General features: G+C 37.9%; 2 protein-coding genes across 2 annotated transcripts; one reads left to right on the top strand and one right to left on the bottom strand.

Moving 5' to 3' along the window:
• Positions 1–81: 81 nt before the first annotated feature.
• Positions 82–9,382, bottom strand: fkbp9 (FKBP prolyl isomerase 9). The gene is made up of 10 exons (XM_062990619.1): positions 9,019–9,382; positions 7,851–7,996; positions 6,968–7,157; positions 6,682–6,827; positions 5,513–5,702; positions 4,271–4,416; positions 3,125–3,311; positions 2,109–2,254; positions 1,027–1,190; positions 82–949 (listed from the first exon to the last, which is right to left on the bottom strand). The coding sequence occupies exons 1-10, from the start codon at positions 9,219–9,221 to the stop codon at positions 773–775; spliced, it is 1,695 nt and encodes a 564-aa protein (XP_062846689.1). The 5' UTR covers positions 9,222–9,382; the 3' UTR covers positions 82–772.
• A 2,220-nt stretch (positions 9,383–11,602) lies between these two features.
• crtap (cartilage associated protein) lies at positions 11,603–18,637 on the top strand. The gene is made up of 7 exons (XM_062990618.1): positions 11,603–12,100; positions 14,562–14,711; positions 15,469–15,640; positions 16,400–16,528; positions 16,640–16,785; positions 16,910–16,993; positions 18,279–18,637. Exons 1-7 carry the CDS (start codon positions 11,642–11,644, stop codon positions 18,327–18,329), a joined length of 1,191 nt encoding a protein of 396 aa, XP_062846688.1. The 5' UTR covers positions 11,603–11,641; the 3' UTR covers positions 18,330–18,637.
• The last annotated feature ends 3,021 nt before the right edge of the window (positions 18,638–21,658 follow it).

The raw sequence follows: 21,658 nt of genomic DNA, 5'->3' as shown, positions 1-21,658 counted from the left end.
ACTTTGATTCTGAAGTATGTGTAATTCATCATCCACACCTTTGGAGTAGTATTTGTACATAGCTGCAGAACAACACTGAGGTGGTTTTGTATATTTTTATTTAAAATTCATTTTATAATGTCTTGTGTATGTAGGGTTTCACTTCAATTTGAGATACCCCTAGTCCTGACATTGCATATTTGCCAAAACACTCATCTGCCATCAATAGTAAATATTGTTGTAGAGACATTAAACATTAAAAACAAGAGTCAGATAGTTCTTTGCAATTTTGAGATGTGCAGCAGTTTTTGAGAGCAATGTTTTTCTTCATAATGCTCTTTTATAAACAATATAAACAATTCTCCTTATTGTTATTAATGTTTAAAAAGACTTCCTAAGTTCTGTTGGATACCGTGGCTCTTTGGCTGTTACCCCTACCTCTGTCAGCATGCACACTGATCTCTGGTATGATAAAATTTTCCATGTTAAACCCATACTAAAGCAGTTTTAGTTGGGAATGTGTCTTGTTAAATTGGTAAAACATCACATTTATTATTTTCAGCACTGTTACATGTGTTACAAAGGTTTTAATATCTTAAACACACACCAACCATTTACACTCATTCACACACACACACACAACACTCTTTCACATACACATCAACAGTCATCCCAAACACTGCCAAACATTATAATAATAACAATTATAATTATTATTATCATTATTGTATTCCCTCCCACCCAATATAAAAACACACATCCAATCCTATTCCGCTTATCCCTGAGAGTGACATCATAGCTCATCATGAGCTGCTTCATCTGCCTTCAGTTTAAACTCATCTTCAGTAATCAGCCCATCCTTGTTGCGGTCCTGATTGCTATACATGTTCTCAATTATTTTGTTAGCGTCAAATCCAGGGGCCAGACGACCTTTACCTTCATCCACCTGGTGCAAGATGTACTCTGAAAACTAGAGAAACAACAGAGGTTATTCAAGCGCAACACTAACACAACTACTGACACTCATAACAGCCAGAAAGTCTATACCTCGCTGGCATCCACTTTTAAGTCTTTGTTTTTGTCCATTTCACTGAAGAGGTCAGGTGACACATCCTCATTCCATACAAACATGTAGCCCTCAGGAAGACCCTCTTCAACGTTTACCATCTCGATATCAAAAATCAGCACTGCACTGCCAGGAACCTCTCCCTCTACACAAACATACATATCAATATTTTGTTACAACAAAATTAATGTACATCTATTGTGTTATACAGTTATCTTTGTATTTGTCCATTAATATTTAAACAGAGTAAACAAATGTGATCCTATTTAATGGCGATCCTATTGATAGGCAGCGGCACACTTAAATCACTGCATGCTTTTAGCACACCCTGCTGGATCGATCAGAAACTGCAGTCAGAATAAAGAGGCTTTTTTACGCCATGCAACAATTAAACTATTTTAATGTAATACTTCATTATCAGAATCAGGGTCTGGAGTCACCCAGAAACACTGGGCGCAAGGCATGAATACACCCTTAACCAAAGACCAATCAATCGCAGGTCACCCACTATCATCCATTTACTTACTCACTTACACCCAGAAGCATCTTAAAGAGGCAAGTCTTTACTTTTTATGTTTTGGGGGTGGGAAGAAATCTGAGTACCCAGAAAAAACCCCACACATATATGGGAAAACATACACAATAACAGTGACTATAGGCAAAGCAATAAATTATTGTTAACTAACAGCAAATAATATAGGACTAGGACCACTGCCTTTAAATATTAAAGGTTAAAAATGTAGCCTACTTAACTACGAAATGTATGAGATTTATTTATCCTCAATTTAGCCAGATACCAATAATGACCCCTTAAACAGGACTTGACCACTTTACTAATGTTACTTAATGCACAGTGTGTATTGTCAAATTCTTTTTGACAGAAAGTTCATTACAAGTTGCTGGAACACGTACACTGTACGGAATCAAAAGCTGCTTGGGCTACATCTGGCCATCCAGACAGAAGCCCAAAGTCTGTCATGACATTCATGTTCCTTGCAGATGTTTATAATCGTTTAACTCAAGCTGTAGTAATAATGTCTGTGTACATGATGGAGAACCTTACCCACTCCTCTTTCTCCATAGCCCAGGTGAGGAGGCACAACCAATCTACGTTTCTCCCCCACACACATTTCCAGCAGGCCCTGCTCCATACCCAAAATCACCTGCCCAGTTCCTAGAACAACATTGTATGTCTTCCCATAGTTATATCTACAAACAAAACACAGAGACACAACACAAGACATGCAGTTCTAGTTACTTCAGTAGAGAGCATAATCATCATAGTATTAACACAGAGCACGGCTTATTTGTATAATAAGCTCTAAATTAATGTAAATCGTGCTGTGTGACCATATGGTGCAGTGTGGAGATTAATGCAATTTTCTCTAAATGGGGTTTGTATTTTGCCTTACATCTGGGGTTGTTGTCTTGATGAAACATTCAGGTTCATATTTAGTTTGTTGGCTAAAGAGATTACATTTCTGGAACACGGCACCATTCATGTTGTCTTTAATTATGTATACTGCCCCAGTTCCGCTTGCTCTAAAGCAGCTCAGTATGCTCCATGAAGTCTCCAACTTCATACTTCACCGATAGTATGGTGTTCATGGGATTGTCAGTGCAACCCTTCTACCTACAAACATGAGATTGTTTTGGTTTCGTCTGACCATTGCTGCGAGTTCTGTGCAAATTTTAGAATTATGTATTTATCTTTCTCTACTCTTTTTTATTGGTGAAATAATCACTGTTGCTGGTGGATTCATATATTTGTTGTAGCACTATGTAGCACTTGTACAAATACAACACACAGTACCCTGTAATTTCCATGTAAGTGTTATTGCATTACTGAGAATGGTGTATCACAGAAATAACATCTGCTTTTGAAGCCCATTGGAGTCCATTTCAATTAATAAATGGGGTACAGGGGATGACAAAGTGTACAGAGCAACAGATGGGCTACAGACAGTAACTGTATACCCACAAATTCATCTGTATGGTAGGCGTAGCTGTAGTCTGTGAATGTAGTACCAAATTGATGTACCTAATAACGTGTTCAGCAAGTGTATGTGTTCTACTTACGAGGAATCGATAGAGGTGCCATCCATAAGTGTGGCATTGTAGTGGTATTTTACAAAGTCACCACGTTTGGTAAGGTAACTGCACTTCTCTGGCTTCTGGCTGGTGATCTGAACTGTGTCAGATGGGTTGTGGAAATCAATGATGTGAACGTCAAACACCAGTACAGCAGACCCGGGGATTTTAGTACCTGACAAGGGATAAAAAAATAAAAGAGAAAAAAGTATGAAACATAATTGCACATAAATTGCACATGTATGCTGTGTTTAACTAATGTTTATTCAGTCGTTAGATACCCCTGTCAAATTCTGTTGAAAATCTATTGAAAGTTTGCCCAGCCGGAAACTTAAAAATGCCATTCGTACACAAATATTAGCCTACAACCCCTTTAATTTGCCCCCTAAACTGAACATTTTTACAAGGAATTTTGTGAAGCTGGTCTCAACCCTAACTTTAGCACTACGGCATCCTATCAAAATAGTTCAAATATTCAAAATAAGTTTGGAAGTAAAATGTGTGTGTGTGTGTGTGTATAGAAGTGAGGGTGCTTAAAATATTCTTATCTACAAAAGTTTGAGAACTGCTGAAATAAAGAACCAGTTCTCTTCTTTTTACATGAGCTTTCTGTATTTGCTTTAGTTGTTAGGTTAGTCGTTGCTTAAATTTATAACATTTAAACCATAAATCTGTTCATGAGTTTAATAAGATAAATAAAAGGCTAGCTTCAGTGAGGCTGCCCATGTCTCCTTGTAGTTCAAATATGCAGAGCTTGTAAATGACCTGGTTACAATTTCCTAATACTAGGGGACCTTAAATGCATATTAAACATTCATAGAAGGTAAATTATAAAAACCTACAGTGAAGAAAAGTTTTGTAGTTTCATTATTGTGTATCATTCTACACACTTTTGTTTCAGGTCCCCCAGGAGGCAGCATGTAGTGATTAGTATGCCATCTCTGTGTTGATATGACAAAAAGTCAATGATTATTGTGCTTAGGGTTTGTAGTGCTGGTAAAAAAGAGAACATATAGCAGTGCATCCCTGTGTGCGAACCAGTCTTACAAGAGCCAACTTAAATCAGTAGTTTCCTCTCCCTAGAGACTCGTTTCCGACTAATATTGTAAAACACAGTAGGGTAGTAAAACACACCTGTTCCCTCCTCTCCATATGCAAGGTGTGGTGGGATGATAATTTTTCTGCGCTCTCCCACACACACACCCAGCAGGCCCTGGTCCATCCCAGCAATCACGTAGCCTTTTCCGATGTATGTATCATATGTGTGATTCCTTGAATAGCTGCAAAACAAACACACTCATGGAGTACTTCTACAAATTGTATTTACAGAAAAGTTGGGACATTTTGTAAAATGTAATAAGAACAAGAATCTGTGATTTGTTAATTTTCTTGACTTTAACTAAGAATTTTCTTTCTTTCACTGAAAAAAGAATGAAGAATTTGTTTTGGCTGACAAACTTGATTGCTGATTTCATTTTTATCAACATCTACTATCAACATCTACAGTACAATACATAATTCAAGGAATCCAGAGGAATATCAGTCCAAGTAGGGGCAAGGCTGGAAACCACTGGTAAATATGTGAGACCCCCAAGCCCTCAGATATGATTGCCTGAGAAACCATCATGCTACTGTAATAATTATAGCCACATGGGTTTAGGAGTACTTTGGGAAAAAAAAAAACATTGTCACAGATTTACAGTCTAGAGTCCACCGTCCAGCTTGCTTTTGGGAAAAAATACCAAATTATCTGTGCCAAAGATGAAAAGAACCATCCAACATTTATCAGTAACAGTTCTACAAGCCAGCATCTGTCATGGTATGGGCTAGCGTAGCGTTGATGAGAGGCTGTATTTTGGGATTTCTAAGAGACATATGCTGACATCAGGGCAATGTCTTTTACCAGGATGTCCATGGTTATTTTAACAAGACAATGCCATGCCTCATTATATACATGCTATAACAACATGGCTTTATAAAGACAGAGTGCATGTGCTTGAATTGCTTGCCTGCAGTTGCAAAACTGCAACAATCATTATCCTTAGTTTCAAAACCATTAAAAAGTGTAATTAATAGAAAACTTGCTGTAACACAGTGGTAAACATGACTCTGTCCCAACTTGATTTGAGTATGTCGCAGACATCAAATTCTAAATTTGTTTCTATTTACAAAAGCTAATTGCGTTGGTCAGGGAAAACATTGGAATTCTTCGCTTTATACTTTAAATAAATATTCAGTAATTATATATATCCTTAAAAAAAAGGACTTATTTTGGATTTTACAAAATATTCCCATACAATATTATTGAAAATGGGGTATGTACCTGTGAAATTATATCAAGTATTTTCCTGACACATTTAGTAATCATTAACTTACCTAGAGTCAAACAAAGTACCATCCAACAGTGTACCATTGTAGTGATAGCGCATAAAGTCTCCTTCACCACTTTTGCGACTGCAGGATTCTGGGAGACTCTGCACCTCAACTGTGATCTCATCTTTCGGGTTATGAAGGTCTAACAGAACCACATCAAACACCAAGGAAGCCTGACCAGGAATATCACTTCCTGCAAAGAGTTACAGAGAAGCTTCAGTTAACAACCTTAATTAAAGCTTTTAATTTTCATTACATTTAATGTGGGTGGCACGGTGGGTAGCACTGTCGCCTCACAGCAAGAAGGTCCTGGGATGTTCTCCCTGTGTCTGCGTGGGTTTCCTCCGGAAGCTCCAGTTTTCTCCCACAGTCAAAAAACATGCAGTCATGAATTGCCCTATAGGTGAATGTGTGTGTGTGTGTGCCCTGCAATGGACTGGTGCCCCGTCCAGGGTGTTACTGTGTGCCTTGTGCTCATTGAAAAGCTGAGATAGGCTCCAGCACCCACCACAACCCTAACTGGATAAGCGGTTAAGAAAACGAGTGAGAGTACATTTCACGTTAACTAGTAAAATGGAACAGGCCTGTCATCCAGATCTGCAGTGGGCTTATATTACAGAATCATTTCCATCTGTCCTGCCACAAAGGCCTGCAGGGGGCATGGAGGAGCAGAAGACTGTCTGTTGCGGTCTCTTTACATTTACATTTAAAGCATTTATAAGACACCTTAACCCAAAGCGACTAATAGTTGTAACTAAACCCAAGGCAAGCAATTGAAGGTTAAGGGCCTTGCTTAACATTGGCCACTTGGACTAGTAACTTTCTGATAACTAGTCAATTTCCTTAACCACTGAGCTACCACTGCCCTGTCTTTAAACAAACTCTCTCTGCGTCTGTGTCTTATCAGCAGTAATGCACTGCACCTGGGAGGTCCTTTTAAAAACCATTCTTGTTGGGCTTTTGCTTGCTGGCTCATTGGTTATATGATTCTGCACTAGCACAATATGTCTCTCTCTACCATGAATTATCCACCCCAGTAGCCCACTATCCTCTAACATTAAATAATTTATGGTGTAAACATGCATCAGTGTGAGCAAACAATCTGCATAACAGAAATCATATCTGTACTACTAACACACATCAGTTTGGGGATTTTACATAATTAGATTTACCGTCTCCATGCTCGCCATAGCCAAGGGAGGGGGGCATGGTTATGATTCGCTTCTCTCCTACGCACATTCCCAAAAGACCTTGGTCCATACCAGCGATGAGCCAGCCAATTCCCACATACGTGTCATAGGTCTTCATACGTGTGTGACTGCAATGATAATAACCAGCAAAATATGCACCATCACACATTAAATACAAAAAAAACATAACTGTCATGTTACTTGTCAACATTAGAAAAGGATTTATTGCATTCAACACTCAAGGACATGGATGTAATGTTTTGCTAACCTGGAGTCAAAAAGCGTCCCATCAAGCAGAGTGCCATTGTAGTGGTAGCGCACGTAATCAGAGACCTGCACAGTTCGGCCACACTTCTCTGGCGTGTGATAGGTCTGAATCTGTAACTTGTCCTCTGTATTCCAGATATCCAGCAACAGCACATCAAAGTGCAGCACTGAATCTGGGGGGATGCTATCCCCTGAGAAAAAAAGGCACAAACAGGGTTGTTAATTTTTAGTAATATATTTTTGTCTAAGGGATACGCCATGCCACACGACAACACAGGTCATTAGAACTGATTTTTGTCTTTAGTTCTGTTCTGTGAGGAGTTTTGCATGTTCCCATCAAGTCTGGTGGGTATTTAGATTTTCAGTCACTGTTAAAAAACATGCAGAAAGAGCACTGGCCATTCTAAATTGTAAATAAACATGAGTGAGTACATATGTGACTGTGACAGACTGGCTGTAAGTTGCTGTATGTTTATATCTGACCCAGCATATTTTATATATTAAAAAAACACTAACAAAACAATCTCAGTCATCGAGAGAGAGAATTTACTTCTCAACTAGTACTAACATGTGGACATGGCTTAGAATTCCTTTAATAGGTATGACACTCCCCCCTCAAATCCACACCCTGCTTTTCTCTCTTCTCCACCCCTACCCCCCTTACTGCAATCCCTGGTCTATAACACCTTCCCCCTTTGAATTATTTCCCCCACTGTGCAAGCTCAACCCTACACCCCCACCTTACTGCTTCTACTTCCATATACCAGGGTTTTTGGGTATTGTAGGCTTTAAACAGGGAAATGGTAACAGATGATAATATAGTCAGGAACACACAGCTCACTCACTCAGGTAGAGTCAGATAATAAAAAAATATATATTATTACCATATCCATTCTTCCCATAGGCAAGTTGTGGAGGGACTTTAACAAGGCTTCTCTCATTCACGCACATTCCCAGCAAAGCTTTGTCCATCCCGGCAATCAGCTGCTTTTTTCCAACAAACACATTGTATGTGGTGCCACGATCATAACTGCAAATATACACACATATACAGATCAGCCACTCAACACAAACTAGATAGACAGATGGGTGGATGGATAGATAGAGATAGATACTTTATTGATCCCAAAGGAAATTAAAGATTGATCCTGAAGGAAATGAAAGTCATTCATTAGGTCAACACAACTCATTCATTTAAACAAATCCGGGTAGCTAGTTGGTTTTGGAAGCAGTCTTGGAGTAGGATTGATTCAGGGACTTGGATACAAAGTTTGAATCTGTAATTAATGCCCGTCTTTAAGTGTAAAAAAAGTCAGTTATGCCCAGTGAAGGATTGGTGCCTTGTCCAGGCAGACCCTGGATGGCTGTATTCCCACCATGCACCCAGTGTTCCCAGCTCTGGAGCCCTTAAGTTAGTGAAGACCAATGGATATGGCCAGGACATCATATATGTGTGTGAGTGTTACAGCCTGTAATAGACTAGTGCCCTGTTCAGTATCCAGGGTATACACACTGGCCCAGTGTTGCTAGAATAGACATTAGATCAACTGCAACCCTGGAAAAAAAACACACTCATTGATGATGAATGAAATAATGAATTGATAAATAAATGTTATTGTCCTTTAGGTTTGGTTCTATTTGTAAAAAATATGGTAAACTGATCGATTCAAAATAAATAAAGAAAATTGTTGCAGTTACCAGCAAATGTCCTGTTTTCTGAGGTCATATATCTTAGGCACTTTCGCATCCTGCATTAGTCATCCATGCATTTTTTTATTTTTATTTTTTTATGTACAATAGTTGTTGTTATATAAAGTCTTTAAGCATTTAGTTACATAATTTAGTCTTTTAGCACACACATTTAGATGACTTCCATCTGATCAGCCTGCAAGGCTGAACCCGACCAAATGTAAACTGTTGCATTACACGTGTAACATAGATGGAGCAACGTACAGTAAAACAACGTTACAAACTGGTTAAACGTCTATGTAACATAGATGGTGCAACATACAGTAGAACTACGTAACAAACTCGTTAAACGTTCATACCAACCTTGAATCGAATTTCTTGCCATCAGGAAACATGCCATTGTAGTGATAGCGGACGAAGTCGCCGGATTTGACGGCCCGGTCGCATCGTTCAGGGGTAAAAGTTTTCTCTATGATGATGTCGTCTAACGGAACCGGCGGAGCATTACACGCCACAAAAGTCACCAGGAAAGCAAGGAAAATCATCTTCGCCGTGAAGCGGAGCATTTCTGCGCAGTTTTTTAAAGCTTTTGTGAAAATCCTTTTCCAAAAGTTTACCACAAAATTCTGCGCCTGTGTGAAATACAGTAGTGGGGCAGAGACTTGCACTGGATACTCGGCGCAGATTTGTAGACGTGGTAGGTAGGGCAGGCCGGCCCTTGAAGTAACTGCTATCCGATTCAATTTAATGATTCGATTCTTTAAAAGTGATTCGAAACACCAGTTCGAATCACACACCAGTTTGATTCTTTTAATTAGAAAGAAAGAGCATCGTTTCCAGTGTCGTTTCAGAACAGGTATTAACATGCGTTTTTTGGTCTTCTTAGTGCTGGGATGAAGCCATATCCAGTATGGATTTTTATGTACATATAGTTGTCATAACATTAACCTTTGCAATCAGTAATACACATAAGAGGACCAAAATATGAGGTTTTGGTCACATGTACTACACAATAGGTACTTGACAGAAATGGCTGCAGTTCTTCTAATGTTGCTGTTGGCCTCTTGATAGCCTCAGAGACCAATTGTCTTCTCTTTTGTATCAATTTTTTAATATTGCCAGGTGACATCTTGGTATTGTCACTGCTGTTTCATATTTTATTTGCTTGTTGATGACTGATCTCCATGGTCTCTTTATGTCAACTGTGCCCTAATCAGGACAAACTTTGGCCTGAAAAGGGGTAAGAGAAGCACATTGCTCTTACTGTCAGTGCAATGCATTATATTTTATAATGTATAATTTTATAGTCTGGTTTACAGACTAACTTACTGACTTTTTTTATCCAGGGTGTGGTCTCAGTGGGTCTGATGTCCTTAGAAAAACACTGGACGCGAGGCAGAAAACCCCCAGACACATGGAGAGCACAAGACACACATAATAGAAGGTCGAGATCAAACAGTAATTTATCTAAAAGTTGTTGTAAAAATCATAAATGCAGGCCTTTACAATTGGTCAGAAATTGGTGCACCATAGAAATGGTAGTAGTCATTGCCGTGACTAAAAACTAAAATCATGTGTTGAACTGTACAACATTTGGCCCGGAATCTTATGCCGTCAGAGAAGCTTATGAATCGATTCTCTGGAGTCATTTAAAAGAGTCGTCTAAAAAAGGATTCGCTGGTGAAATGCCTAGCACAATCAAAGCTCCTCCACTCCCAAATACTCCCGTCTCTGGTGTCACTTTACATGGGGGGCTGAGTTTTTAACGGAAACACGTAAACACGGCAGCGAATCCAACGTGGCACAGAGTTGGAGTTGGGGGGTGGGGGTGGGGTGATACACGGGCCCTTAGATCATGGGGGGGTCGCATGTACCTATAATTATTCAAAAAAATGTTTTAAAAATAATTTTAGGCCTAGTGTTTTAATGACTTCAGTGTGTCTACTGTAACAGTGCTCTGTAAAGTTTCTTCAAGTGCTCTATTAAAAATCTGTAAAGTTGATCCTCGTTGTAAAATTTCTACTTATTATCTATTATTCTACTACTTGTGATTATTTGAGCTATTCTGTCCTGCTCAAATACATGAAACATGCAGTTTATTCAGTTTTCTTTACGTTATTTGCTGTAACTACGTTGCACTGATGATTTTTACAGATTACCAATGTACATCAGTTGAATCCGAATCAGTGCAATACAAACTCCTTCAGTTAGCGGGGGAAGGGTGCGGGCAGACCGTGAGGACGTGGATACTTGCGTGGGGTTGCCAGATGATGTGTTTTTATACCTCCGACCATTAACGTTTGAGTTCATTATGTATGTTAAGTATGTTAACACAAGTATGTTACACTTTTTAACTATTACAAGTATGCAGTGGGAGATCCATAATGAAATTAGCAGTCACTTTTGAGAAATCATTAAGACTAGCAATTGCTTTTTTGAGTTTTGACACAGCCAAACATGAGGCAGTTTGACAAGATGAGGTGCACACAATGTTTCAAACACTCTGATGTTGCAATATTTTAGAATGATGATAATCATGATGGCATGCACATTACTAAGTGTATTTAAGAGTGGTTTAATAAACATTATTAAGTGTAGCTCTTTCCATGGCCTCCTCAATCACCAGATTTAAAACATCTTCAGGATTTGATGGAAAGTTATGGAGAAAAGCCTGAAAAGTAAATGTCCACTTTGCATACTTTAAAGAGCTAAAATGACTTGCATGACATTTTAACAAAGATTAAGTTCAAAACCTTATAATGGTTTAAAAGACTTTTGATAACTCTTCTAATAATAAATTTCCATATACAATCATACACAGCATGACTTAGCACAAAACTTAAAACACATTATAAATACTGTACTTGCTGAACCCTAAAGCGATTTTTCAAACGATTTCGAACAATCTGGCAACATAACCCCTGGTCCTGAACTCGTCTCACTGTATTCAGACTCTGGTCCATAATTCTCAAGCATTACACCCAATATGGCTTCTCTGTTGAGATGCCTAACTTTTGCGCTGGTTTTGTTTAGTTTTTCCTTGCTGGTTGAAGCGCAGTATGAGAAGTACAACTTCCGAAGCTTTCCCCGTCATGAGCTCATGCCGCTTGACTCGGCGTACCGACACGCACTGGACCTTTACAGTACAGAGAAGTGGCCGGAGACGGTGGAGTTTCTGGAGGTGAGTCTCCGGCTGTACCGGCTGCTGAGGGACAGCGAGGCTTTTTGTAACCTGAACTGCAGCTCAGCGCGGATGGACGAGGAGGAACGCTTCTCAAACTTCTCCGAACTGCGCGCTTTTGGGAACGTGATGAAGCGCGCACAATGTCTGAAACGCTGCAAACAGGGCCTGCCTGCATTCCGCCAGACGTTACCTAACCGAGAAACTCTGGACGAGTTCGAACGACGAGAACCGTATAGATACCTGCAGTTTGCTTACTTCAAGGTGAGTGTTAGATTGTTCTAGAAACCGACGGACGCCCCTCATGTTGTTTCTCTGAATAACTTCATTGCCATTATACAGGGTGGGCCATTTATATGGATACACCTAAATAAAATGGGAATGGTTGGTGATATTAACTTCCTGTTTGTGGCACATTAGTATATGGGAGGGGGAAAACTTTTCAAGATGGGTGGTGACCATGGCGGCCATTTTGAATCCAACTTTAGTTTTTTCAATGGGAAGAGGGTCATGTGACACATCAAACTTATTGAGAATTTCACAAGAAAAACAATGGTGTGCTTGGTTTTAATGTAACTTTATTCTTTCATGAGTTATTTACAAGTTTCTGACCACTTATAAAATGTGTTCAAAGTGCTGCCCATTGTGTTGGATTGTCAATGCAACCCTCTTCTTCCACTCTTCACACACTGATAGCAACACCGCAGAAGAAATGCTAGCACAGGCTTCCAGTATCCGTAGTTTCAGGTGCTGCACATCTTCACAGCATAGACAATTGCCTTCAGATGACCCCAAAGATAAAAGTCTAAGGGGGTCAGATCGGGAGACCTTGGGGGCCATTCAACTGGCCCACGACGACCAGTCCACTTTCCAGGAAACTGTTCATCTAGGAATGCTCGGACCTGACACCCATAATGTGGTGGTGCACCATCTTGCTGGAAAAACTCAGGGAACGTGCCAGCTTCAGTGCATAAAGAGGGAAACACATCATCATGTAGCAATTTCAAATATCCAGTGGCCTTGAGGTTTCCGTTGATGAAGAATGGCCCCACTATCTTTGTACCCCATATACCACACCATACCATCAATTTTTGTGTTCCAACAGTCTTGGAGGGATCTCTCCAATGTGGGTTAGTGTCAGACCAATAGCGGTGGTTTTGTTTGTTAACTTCACCATTCACATAAAAGTTTGCCTCATCACTGAACAAAATGTTCTGTGTAAACTGAGGGTCCTGTTCCAATTTTTGTTTTGCCCATTCTGCAAATTCAGTGCGCCGATCTGGGTCATCCTCGTTGAGATGCTGCAGCAGCTGGAGTTTGTAAGGGTGCCATTTGTGAGTAGCTAATATCCGCCGAAGGGATGTTCGACTGATGCCACTCTCCAGTGACATGCGGCGAGTGCTACGCTGTGGGCTCTTGCTGAATGAAGCTAGGACAGCCACTGATGTTTCTTCATTAGTGACAGTTTTCATGTGTCCACATTTTGGCAAATCCAACACTGAACCAGTTTCACGAAACTTGGCAAGCAGTTTGCTAACTGTAGCATGGGAGATGGGTAATCTCGTAGGGTGTCTTGCATTGAAATCTGCTGCAATGACCCGGGTACTGCGTTCACCAGACATCAACACAATTTCTATCCGCTCCTTACGTGTTAACCTCTGCGACATGTCAATGGTTGTAAACAAAGAGAAGCTTGTAAATAACTCATGAAAGAATAAAGTTACGTTAAAACCAAGGACACCATTGTTTTTCTTGTGAAATTCTGAATGAGTTTGATGTGTCACATGACCCTCTTCCCATTGAAAAAACTAAAGTTGGATCCAAAATGGCCACCATGGTCACCACCCATCTTGAAAAGTTTTCCCCCTCCCATATACTAATGTGCCACAAACAGGAAGTTAATATCACCAACCATTCCCATTTTATTTAGGTGTATCCATATAAATGGCCCACCCTGTACTAGACATGCAGTAGTTGTGATGTAGCAGTGATAAATATACACTCCACGACTATAAGTATGTGGACACCTAGGCCGTTAGTTGGAAGTTCCAAAACTATGAGCATGCCTCATTTTTTTCCACAAGAGTACGTACTTGCTTCAACAGAAAACAAATCTGTACCAAACTGTTATATAATTTATGTAATTAATATTAAATACCTGTAGCATATAGCAATGGTTGTGGCTGAAATTAGGGTGTGCCCACATACATTTGTTAATATAGTCATGCTTTTTATTTACCAGAAATAATATTCAACTTAACATATACTGTATATTGTTAAGCCTTTTCTGGCAATTAAATTAGAAAAATTTATAAATTTTTTTTAAATGAATGTATTAATTTCAAGTAATTGCTTTATTCTAATCAAGGTTTGCAAGCTACCTGAAACAACTGGATGCAAGAATAGACCCCAAGAGGAGAATAGAAAAGGCAACAGTTTAGTGTGAAGAACTGCTTATTCTTACATACATTCATTTCTTATATCCCATTACTGAAATTTTTTTCTCAGGAGGTAGCTGTAGAAAGTCCGAACCGACACAGCTAGTCACTGAATTTTAATGTAGCCAATTGAGCATCGTTTCAACATGAAGAAGAAAAAAAACCCCAAACAGATGCATAAAGAAAAAACTCTTTGCAGACATTGACTGGTATCTCAAAGATATCATGATAAGGAGATATACACAGTTTTCTTTGCTTTTGAAACTTACTGGTTGATTGCATTTCAGAGCAATAATTTGGCGAAGGCTGTATCTGCTGTACACACCTTCCTTCTGAAGCATCCAGATGATGAGATGATGCAGAGAAATATGAATTACTACAAGAGCTTACCTGGAGCTGAAGAGCACCTCAAAGACCTTGAGACCAAGACATATGAGGTAAGACACAGACTATTCCTTATACAGCTTTCAAAATAATGATGTTTTTTAAAGTAATTTTCTTTAAACAACCTGTATGTATGCCTTTACTGATGGCAAAACAAAACTGAAGTCAGAAAGTGAGTAAGAATGATGATTACCATAATTTTGCTGATGAATACCATAATTGTGCTTGGGTAGTGCAGCAGTGTAAAATGCAGTAAAAGGAGGAATCTTTGATTAGGTAATTCTCTTGAATCTTTAATTAACTGACAAAAGGTTGAAAAAAAGATTTTTGGTAATTTCATAACTTTTCATAACATAAACATCATATTTTGTAATTAGAAACACATTTAGAAGTTAATGTCTGCAACACACTCCAAAAAGTTGGGACAGAGGCAAAATTAAATTCGTAGAATGTTTATGTTTAATAAACTGTACAACTGTTGTTAATGCAAGATTGCAAATAAATGAGTCTTTCACCATCTACAGTTCATAATAGGGTGAAAAGATTCATGAAATCTGGAGAGATCACATTCTGTATTGGGCAAAGCCGAAAGCCACTGTGTAATGTAAGCGAACTTTGAGCTCTCAGTGGGCATTGCATGAGAAGCCGTTGTTTGAACCATACATTCATTCTATGTAAAAATGCCCCAACAATGAAAGAACAAACATCTTTGCAATAACTTAATGTCTATGTCTCATACATCAGATTTACTGAGAAGGCTAAATGAATGTCCTTTATAACTGATCCTAACTAGTTGTGTTGTTTTCCCAGATGCTGTTTATTCGGGCAGTGCGGGCATATAATGGTGATAACTACCGTACTTCAATCTCAGATATGGAGCTGGCATTGCAAGACTACTTCAAGGTTTATGATGAATGCATTGCTGCCTCAGAAGGATGCAGAGAAATTAAAGACTTTAAAGATTTTTACCCCTCAATTGCAGGTTGGTTTAAAGTTTGACACAGATACTCAAAAGTTTAACCAGACAATAGAGTAACTAAAAATGGTTAGCATCTGCTTGATAATATCTATATCTACTGTTTAAACAATAATTAAGAACCTTTGGAGCTTTAATGAACTTGCGCAAAAGTAATATGAAAGAACCCTGTTGGCTTGCACAGAGCAATCAAACTTCATTTAATACTTTTAGGACAAATTGGAAAGTCGATTATGATTCAGGCCATCTTGTTCAACATCTATTTTAAGCTTTTGTTATGGCCATGCCTTGTCCCTGACTTTATTTTTTACCATCTTTAATAAGTTATTTACATTTGCATCACATGACCTTATAACAAATTGGCATGTTACCAATGTTTTTTTTAAGCTGTTATAGCTTACCCTCATGGTTATAAAAGAGCATGATTTTTTTGGCTGCATCTTAAACAATTTCATGTTCTACATAGTGTGTAACTATATTATTGGTAGTGCATTGGTAGTGTAATAGGCATACTATTTATTTTGGTAGATTGCGGTAACAGACTTTAATTTTGTTACAGATTAAGTATGGCTCTGCAGGACTAAACAAACTCACACCAAGATGCCCTAAAATTAAATTGAATTTCAAAAAAATGTAAAATATAATCCAATATAAATGTCCTTTGTTTTATATGGTAAATTGTGCATGTTTCTAGTGCTAGTTAAAATTAATAACAGTGGTAAAGTTGTGTAGTATGTTTCTTATACCTGCTGCTCTTGGTTCCAGATCACTACACTGAGGTTCTTGAGCGAAAGGTTCGCTGTGAGAGCGATCTGACACCAGTTGTTGGTGGATACGCTGTAGAGAAGTTTGTGGCCACCATGTATCACTACCTTCAGTTTGCTTATTATAAATGTAAGTCAACAGGCTATTTACAGTGTACAGTTAAATGTTTGATGGTAATAAGTAATATGTAAAAGGATTTGTGCACATTGCATTTTAACACATATCTCATCTGGTTCTCAGTGAATGACCTGAAAAATGCTGTGCCCTGTGTGGCAAGCTATATGCTCTTTGACCCCAGTGATGAAGTGATGAGGAATAATCTGGTGTATTATCAGTACCACAAAGAGAAGTTGGGTCTTACAGATGATGACTTTTTACCTAGACCAGTCAGTGTTTTATATATTCATAAATACAAACACACACACACACACACACACTATGCTCAATACACATGCTGTATTGAACCTATTTTTGCATTGTATTTTACATAAGTTCTGTTCTGTCTAACAGGAAGCATTACGGTACCACAATCAGACAACACTACAGCTGCAGATGTTAAAATTTTCCAAAGAAAATCTTATGCCAGATGATGAGGTAAGCCATGCAAAATGAATATTTGAATAATTTTCTTAGCCATATCAATATTTAGTTATCAACATAAAAAAAAATAGAATGGGCCGGGGCAGTGCCATCCACAGGCATATAAGAAATTCTAAAGTATACATATTTTTTCAAGTGTACACTTACTGTACCTGTAAATTTACTGGGATACATGCAAGACACTCTATTTAAAGTGATTTAAAACAGCACAATTACAAGAAAACAGGAGCTTAATGTTATCAAAGAGGATTAAATGTCTGCAAATTGTAGTGACTGAGAAATCATTTTTACTTGATGAATGGTACTCTCCAGAATAAGGCTTGTTTTATGAGACCAAAGAACAAAACCTTCAAAAACAAGCATAATATGCCAATGATATCAAAACTTCAGTGTTGTTAATTAAACTATAGGAATTACTAGGGCACAAAATGGTTTTGAGGGGGCTCTGAGCAAAACCAACATCATGACTGTAACTAAGCGAATACATTTGCTCCTCTTAACCTGTCATACATATGCAGCTACCAGGGTACTACTTCATTCAATTACAGACTTACCTGTAAACTTAACCAGATATACCTGGAATAAATGAGCAGCCAGTCTATCTTCTGCATGTTTCTGAAAGGTAGTAAGAAACCGAGGTACCTGTAGGAAATGTATGCAGGAAAACATGTTTATGGAACAGGTTTAACCTTGGGTCCTTATTACTGGTGCTTTGCAAAACCCACAATAACTCTTACCCACAACCACATTGTGGCCCGCAAATAACAATACATTCATTTTTTTTGCCAACAGGATTAGGCAAAAATGTAGTATGCCATTGCTAAAGAAAAAAATCCAGTTAGAGCAATGCATGTGTTTGAAATAGACACACTTGATGAGTATAAGGTGGCTGACTGGAGGTGTAGCATCTAATGTTAATCTTAACACAAGACAACCCAGGAAATGTCAAGACACTGCTACATAATGATACAACACATTCTTTAAGGTTGGGATTTACTTAAACTGGGACAGACATTAAGCAAAAAGGGTGGTACTTTGAGGTTTCAACCATCAGACCATTCAGTCTGGAAAAGGGTAACTTTAAGTCTTGCAGAAGGGGTACTGTAGCAAAAAAAAAAAACATGTAGCAGTCGATTCATGTATCTATGCAATCTCTTGGCCAGTTGGGTGCACAGCATGCTCATGGAATGTTCTAGGTAAAGCCAGCAGTGCCCTCAAGTGACTGACTCTTACAACATAAACTACGTTATAATAGCATCTCTTTCTGTTTTATTTTCAGGGTGAAGTGCTGGAGTTTCTAGACGAGTACCTCGATGCTGAAGAGGAGTAATGTAATGAATATTTGTATGTACTGAAAGAGGTCTGCTGCACAAGTGTTGAACAAAACCGTTTAGTGAACATTTCCAGTGTCTTCGTGTTGTATTTATTATAGCTTACATCTGTCTATTCTACTCTAAATGTAAAAAGCACATCATCTAAAAAACAAAACAATTCAGATCAAAATAATTGCAAAAAATAATAAAATAATAAAATAAATAACTGTGTACCACACTGTGTTACAAGACAATCACTGTAATTCAGAAGGACAGATCTCATATCTCATGTTTTGTTGTTTTATAATAAAAATAATTTATGTCACTTTTTCCTCTTTACTTTCATACAGTGTAAATATGCAACATAGTCAAAAATGGACACTGATTCTAATCTATAGGTATACATTGCTAAAAGGTGAATAAAGGCATGCACATTTGCATCAAAACAGGACATACTGAAAAGCTTAGTGAACATTGCATTGTCATAAAGTCACATCTAGCCAGTTCATCAGCTACCAGCTGTACATGCTGTTATTGTTAAATGAAGAAACAACAGCTCAGATGGGTTGAGGTTGGCCAGGCAGGCTTACGTGATTGCTGAGTTCTAAAGCACAGAGCATCTGTTTTCGGTTCAAAACTGCCTCTGGAACAAGAAATTAGTTCATGCAATTAATTCACACAATTCCAAGTGTCATCTAGAGTGGCTCCAACATTAGACTGTTGCAATGGAGTGATAAATCATGCTCTGCTCTCAGTCATTCTGTTGATTGATTTTGCATTTGATGCTTGCAAAAGATTGCTACCTGACCAAATAACAAAGTACAATTTTGTTAATGTTTGCTAATAATTGTTACTAACAGCCTATGTTCACTGAGCTAATTCCATTGATCATTGGTTTTAAATGGCCCAAGGGACATATAAAGACTAAAATGTAAAATCTTAATAGTTTTTTTCCCCCCAACTTTGTCCAAAAAACTGGCCACATCCAAATGGTTTAATCTACATTTACACTTAATAGGCAAAAGGGCCTTTTGTGTGGAGTTCTCCCTATGTCCTCTGGGTGCCCCAGTTTCCTCCCACAAGTCCACAAACATGCAGTCAGGCCAATTGGAGCCACTTAAAATCAAGTGTGTGTGTTGTCTGTGAGTCTGTGTATGTCTGTTTTCTGCCTTTCACCCAATGTATCAGACCCACCGTAACCCTGACCCTGGATAAAGTGATGGTAAAACAGACAATGAATGAATGAGTTTTATGCTGTTATTTCTATTATGTAGTAGTAAATTATAAGAGACTAATGTGTTGTAATGCATTGTGCTCTATTTAACTCGTTCAGCTCTTTATCAGTTCATCATTTCATCACTCACCTTACATTTTCGAGAAATTGCGTAAATACTAAAGTTAATACTTAACACACTGATACAGATTTATTAACACACTGGTACTCCTCTCCCCAAAGCCAGTCCATAACACCACTGTGACGTTTCTTTAGGCTTTCCCCAATAGAGGTCGCCACAGCGGATCGTTTGTCTCGATCTTGTATGGCCAAAAGTATATGGATACCTGGCCATGAGGTTGTGGCACATAACATTTTAAAAACAAATGGTATTAAAATAAAATGACCTCTATGTGATCCTTTTAAGCTATAACAAAAGCCACTTTTCTGAAAAGGCTTCTCACCAAACTTTCAAAATATGTCTGTGGGAATTTGTATATATGTACACTTGTGTGTTTGTGTGTGATTGTATTTTGAGTATGTTACTTAATAATCATTACATTTACAATATGTGCTATTTGCCTACAGTCAAAGCAGGAAGCTGAAGAAAAAAACTACATGGGAAAACTAAAATGAAACACTAAAGCATTCTAGACACAAAACAGTACACACCCTTAAATACACTGCCTAAATTTAACAGCAAAAGACTAAACACTGGATCCTAATGTCAAAGATTTTAAGGTTATATGTGAACGTGCATTTAGATACGCACCAACACACACCCTCCTTTCATTTCACTCTGGTGAAATGCTGACCCAATGTTTCCCTTCCTCTCTCTCTCTCTCACTAAGTGAATTTTTCTTACTTTGGTGTGATAAACTGCACAGATACTCCATGTTCAAACACTTAAAATTACTCCCTGTTTTTCCAGTTAGTATATATATGATTGAATATAACTTATATTTGTGCTTTTACACTTAAAACACACACACACACACAAAAAGCCCATTTACATGCAAACTTCAAAATAAAAAGAAAAACTAAATTAGTAAAGTTGATTTTATTTATTATTTTAGTAAGTTTGTCACACTGTAAAGCTGTCAGGTAATTGCAATGAAGCTGAAAGACTATTCTGATACATGACAAAATCCTTAACAGATTGTATAAAGACCCAAAAACAGACATTCTTATCATATGTGAAATAAAAAACACCTTTATAACTATTTAAACACTTATTTTTAGCTTAAACTCTTACAGCAAAATAATGTGTGGCTGTTTTTGTTTTAAGTGTGTTACTTTCACCTCTAAGTTACAAGTGTGTGTCAGGTACTTAGTGTACCTACACCAGATCAAAAGTGGTACACAACTCCAAAATTAATATTCAAATATCAGCACTGAAAAGTTCTGTGCTACATTGGTTGTTGGCACTCTGCTTATAGTTTGTGAAACATTTTTGATAAACAGTATACTTTCATAATAATTTGGCATGACAGTAAGAACAATGTACTTCCTTTACAATATGTGGAAAAATATGTCTAAATAAAAGAGTAACAAACTTTCAAAATATGAATCTATTTATGTGTCTGGTAAGTGCTTTCTCCTGTCAGGGTTGTGATTGGTCTAGAAACACTGATCACGAGGCACTCAGATCAAGGCACTGGTCTATCAGCAGACAATACGTTTGGAGTAAATTTAATAATACCTGCAGAAATCCCTTGTGGTCATTAAAATAGCATGCCAAACCACACATATTTGGTAACCAGAGGTGAAAATACAATAACTATGTCAAAGTAACTATGTTAGCAACCAACACTAACTGTTTTGCTATTGTGCTGCCTATTTTAGTAAATTTGTCATATATTCAAATTATGTAACACATCCCAACACCTCACAGATCAATACATGTAACTGAACATAACCATCCAATTAACTGTTAACCTTGACTAAAACTGTTCTGCTAGAGTACATTTAAACATTTGACGTCTAAAAGGACAAAATTACATAAATGCGGAATATTTACCTAAAAGAGTTAAATAAAAAAATCCTAAACACGTTCTACTTAAAGGCACTATTTGGCTAAATGTTTTCCGGCTCTGTATCATGTAAAAACATTTCTTCTTAAAAGCAATGTAA

The sequence above is a fragment of the Trichomycterus rosablanca genome, chromosome 2 (assembly GCF_030014385.1).
Source record: "Trichomycterus rosablanca isolate fTriRos1 chromosome 2, fTriRos1.hap1, whole genome shotgun sequence".
Classification (NCBI taxonomy): domain Eukaryota; kingdom Metazoa; phylum Chordata; class Actinopteri; order Siluriformes; family Trichomycteridae; genus Trichomycterus; species Trichomycterus rosablanca.
Note: the sequence above shows the minus strand (reverse complement) of the source record. Positions and strands in the feature narration are given on the sequence as shown.

What these genes read in the sequence shown, in the direction of transcription:
- fkbp9 (XM_062990619.1), bottom strand. Translation starts at nt 9,221, where the DNA reads ATGCTCCGCTTCACGGCGAAGATGATTTTCCTTGCTTTCCTGGTGACT. An exon ending in GGCAAGAAATTCGATTCAAG is followed by an intron (nt 7,997 to 9,018) that starts GTTGGTATGAAC and finishes GTATATTTGCAG; the next exon opens with TTATGATCGTGGCACCACAT. An exon ending in CTATGGCGAGCATGGAGACG is followed by an intron (nt 5,703 to 6,681) that starts GTAAATCTAATT and finishes AACTCTTTGCAG; the next exon opens with GAAGTGATATTCCTGGTCAG.
- crtap (XM_062990618.1), top strand. Translation starts at nt 11,642, where the DNA reads ATGGCTTCTCTGTTGAGATGCCTAACTTTTGCGCTGGTTTTGTTTAGT. An exon ending in TGCAGTTTGCTTACTTCAAG is followed by an intron (nt 12,101 to 14,561) that starts GTGAGTGTTAGA and finishes ATTGCATTTCAG; the next exon opens with AGCAATAATTTGGCGAAGGC. An exon ending in TTGAGACCAAGACATATGAG is followed by an intron (nt 14,712 to 15,468) that starts GTAAGACACAGA and finishes TTGTTTTCCCAG; the next exon opens with ATGCTGTTTATTCGGGCAGT.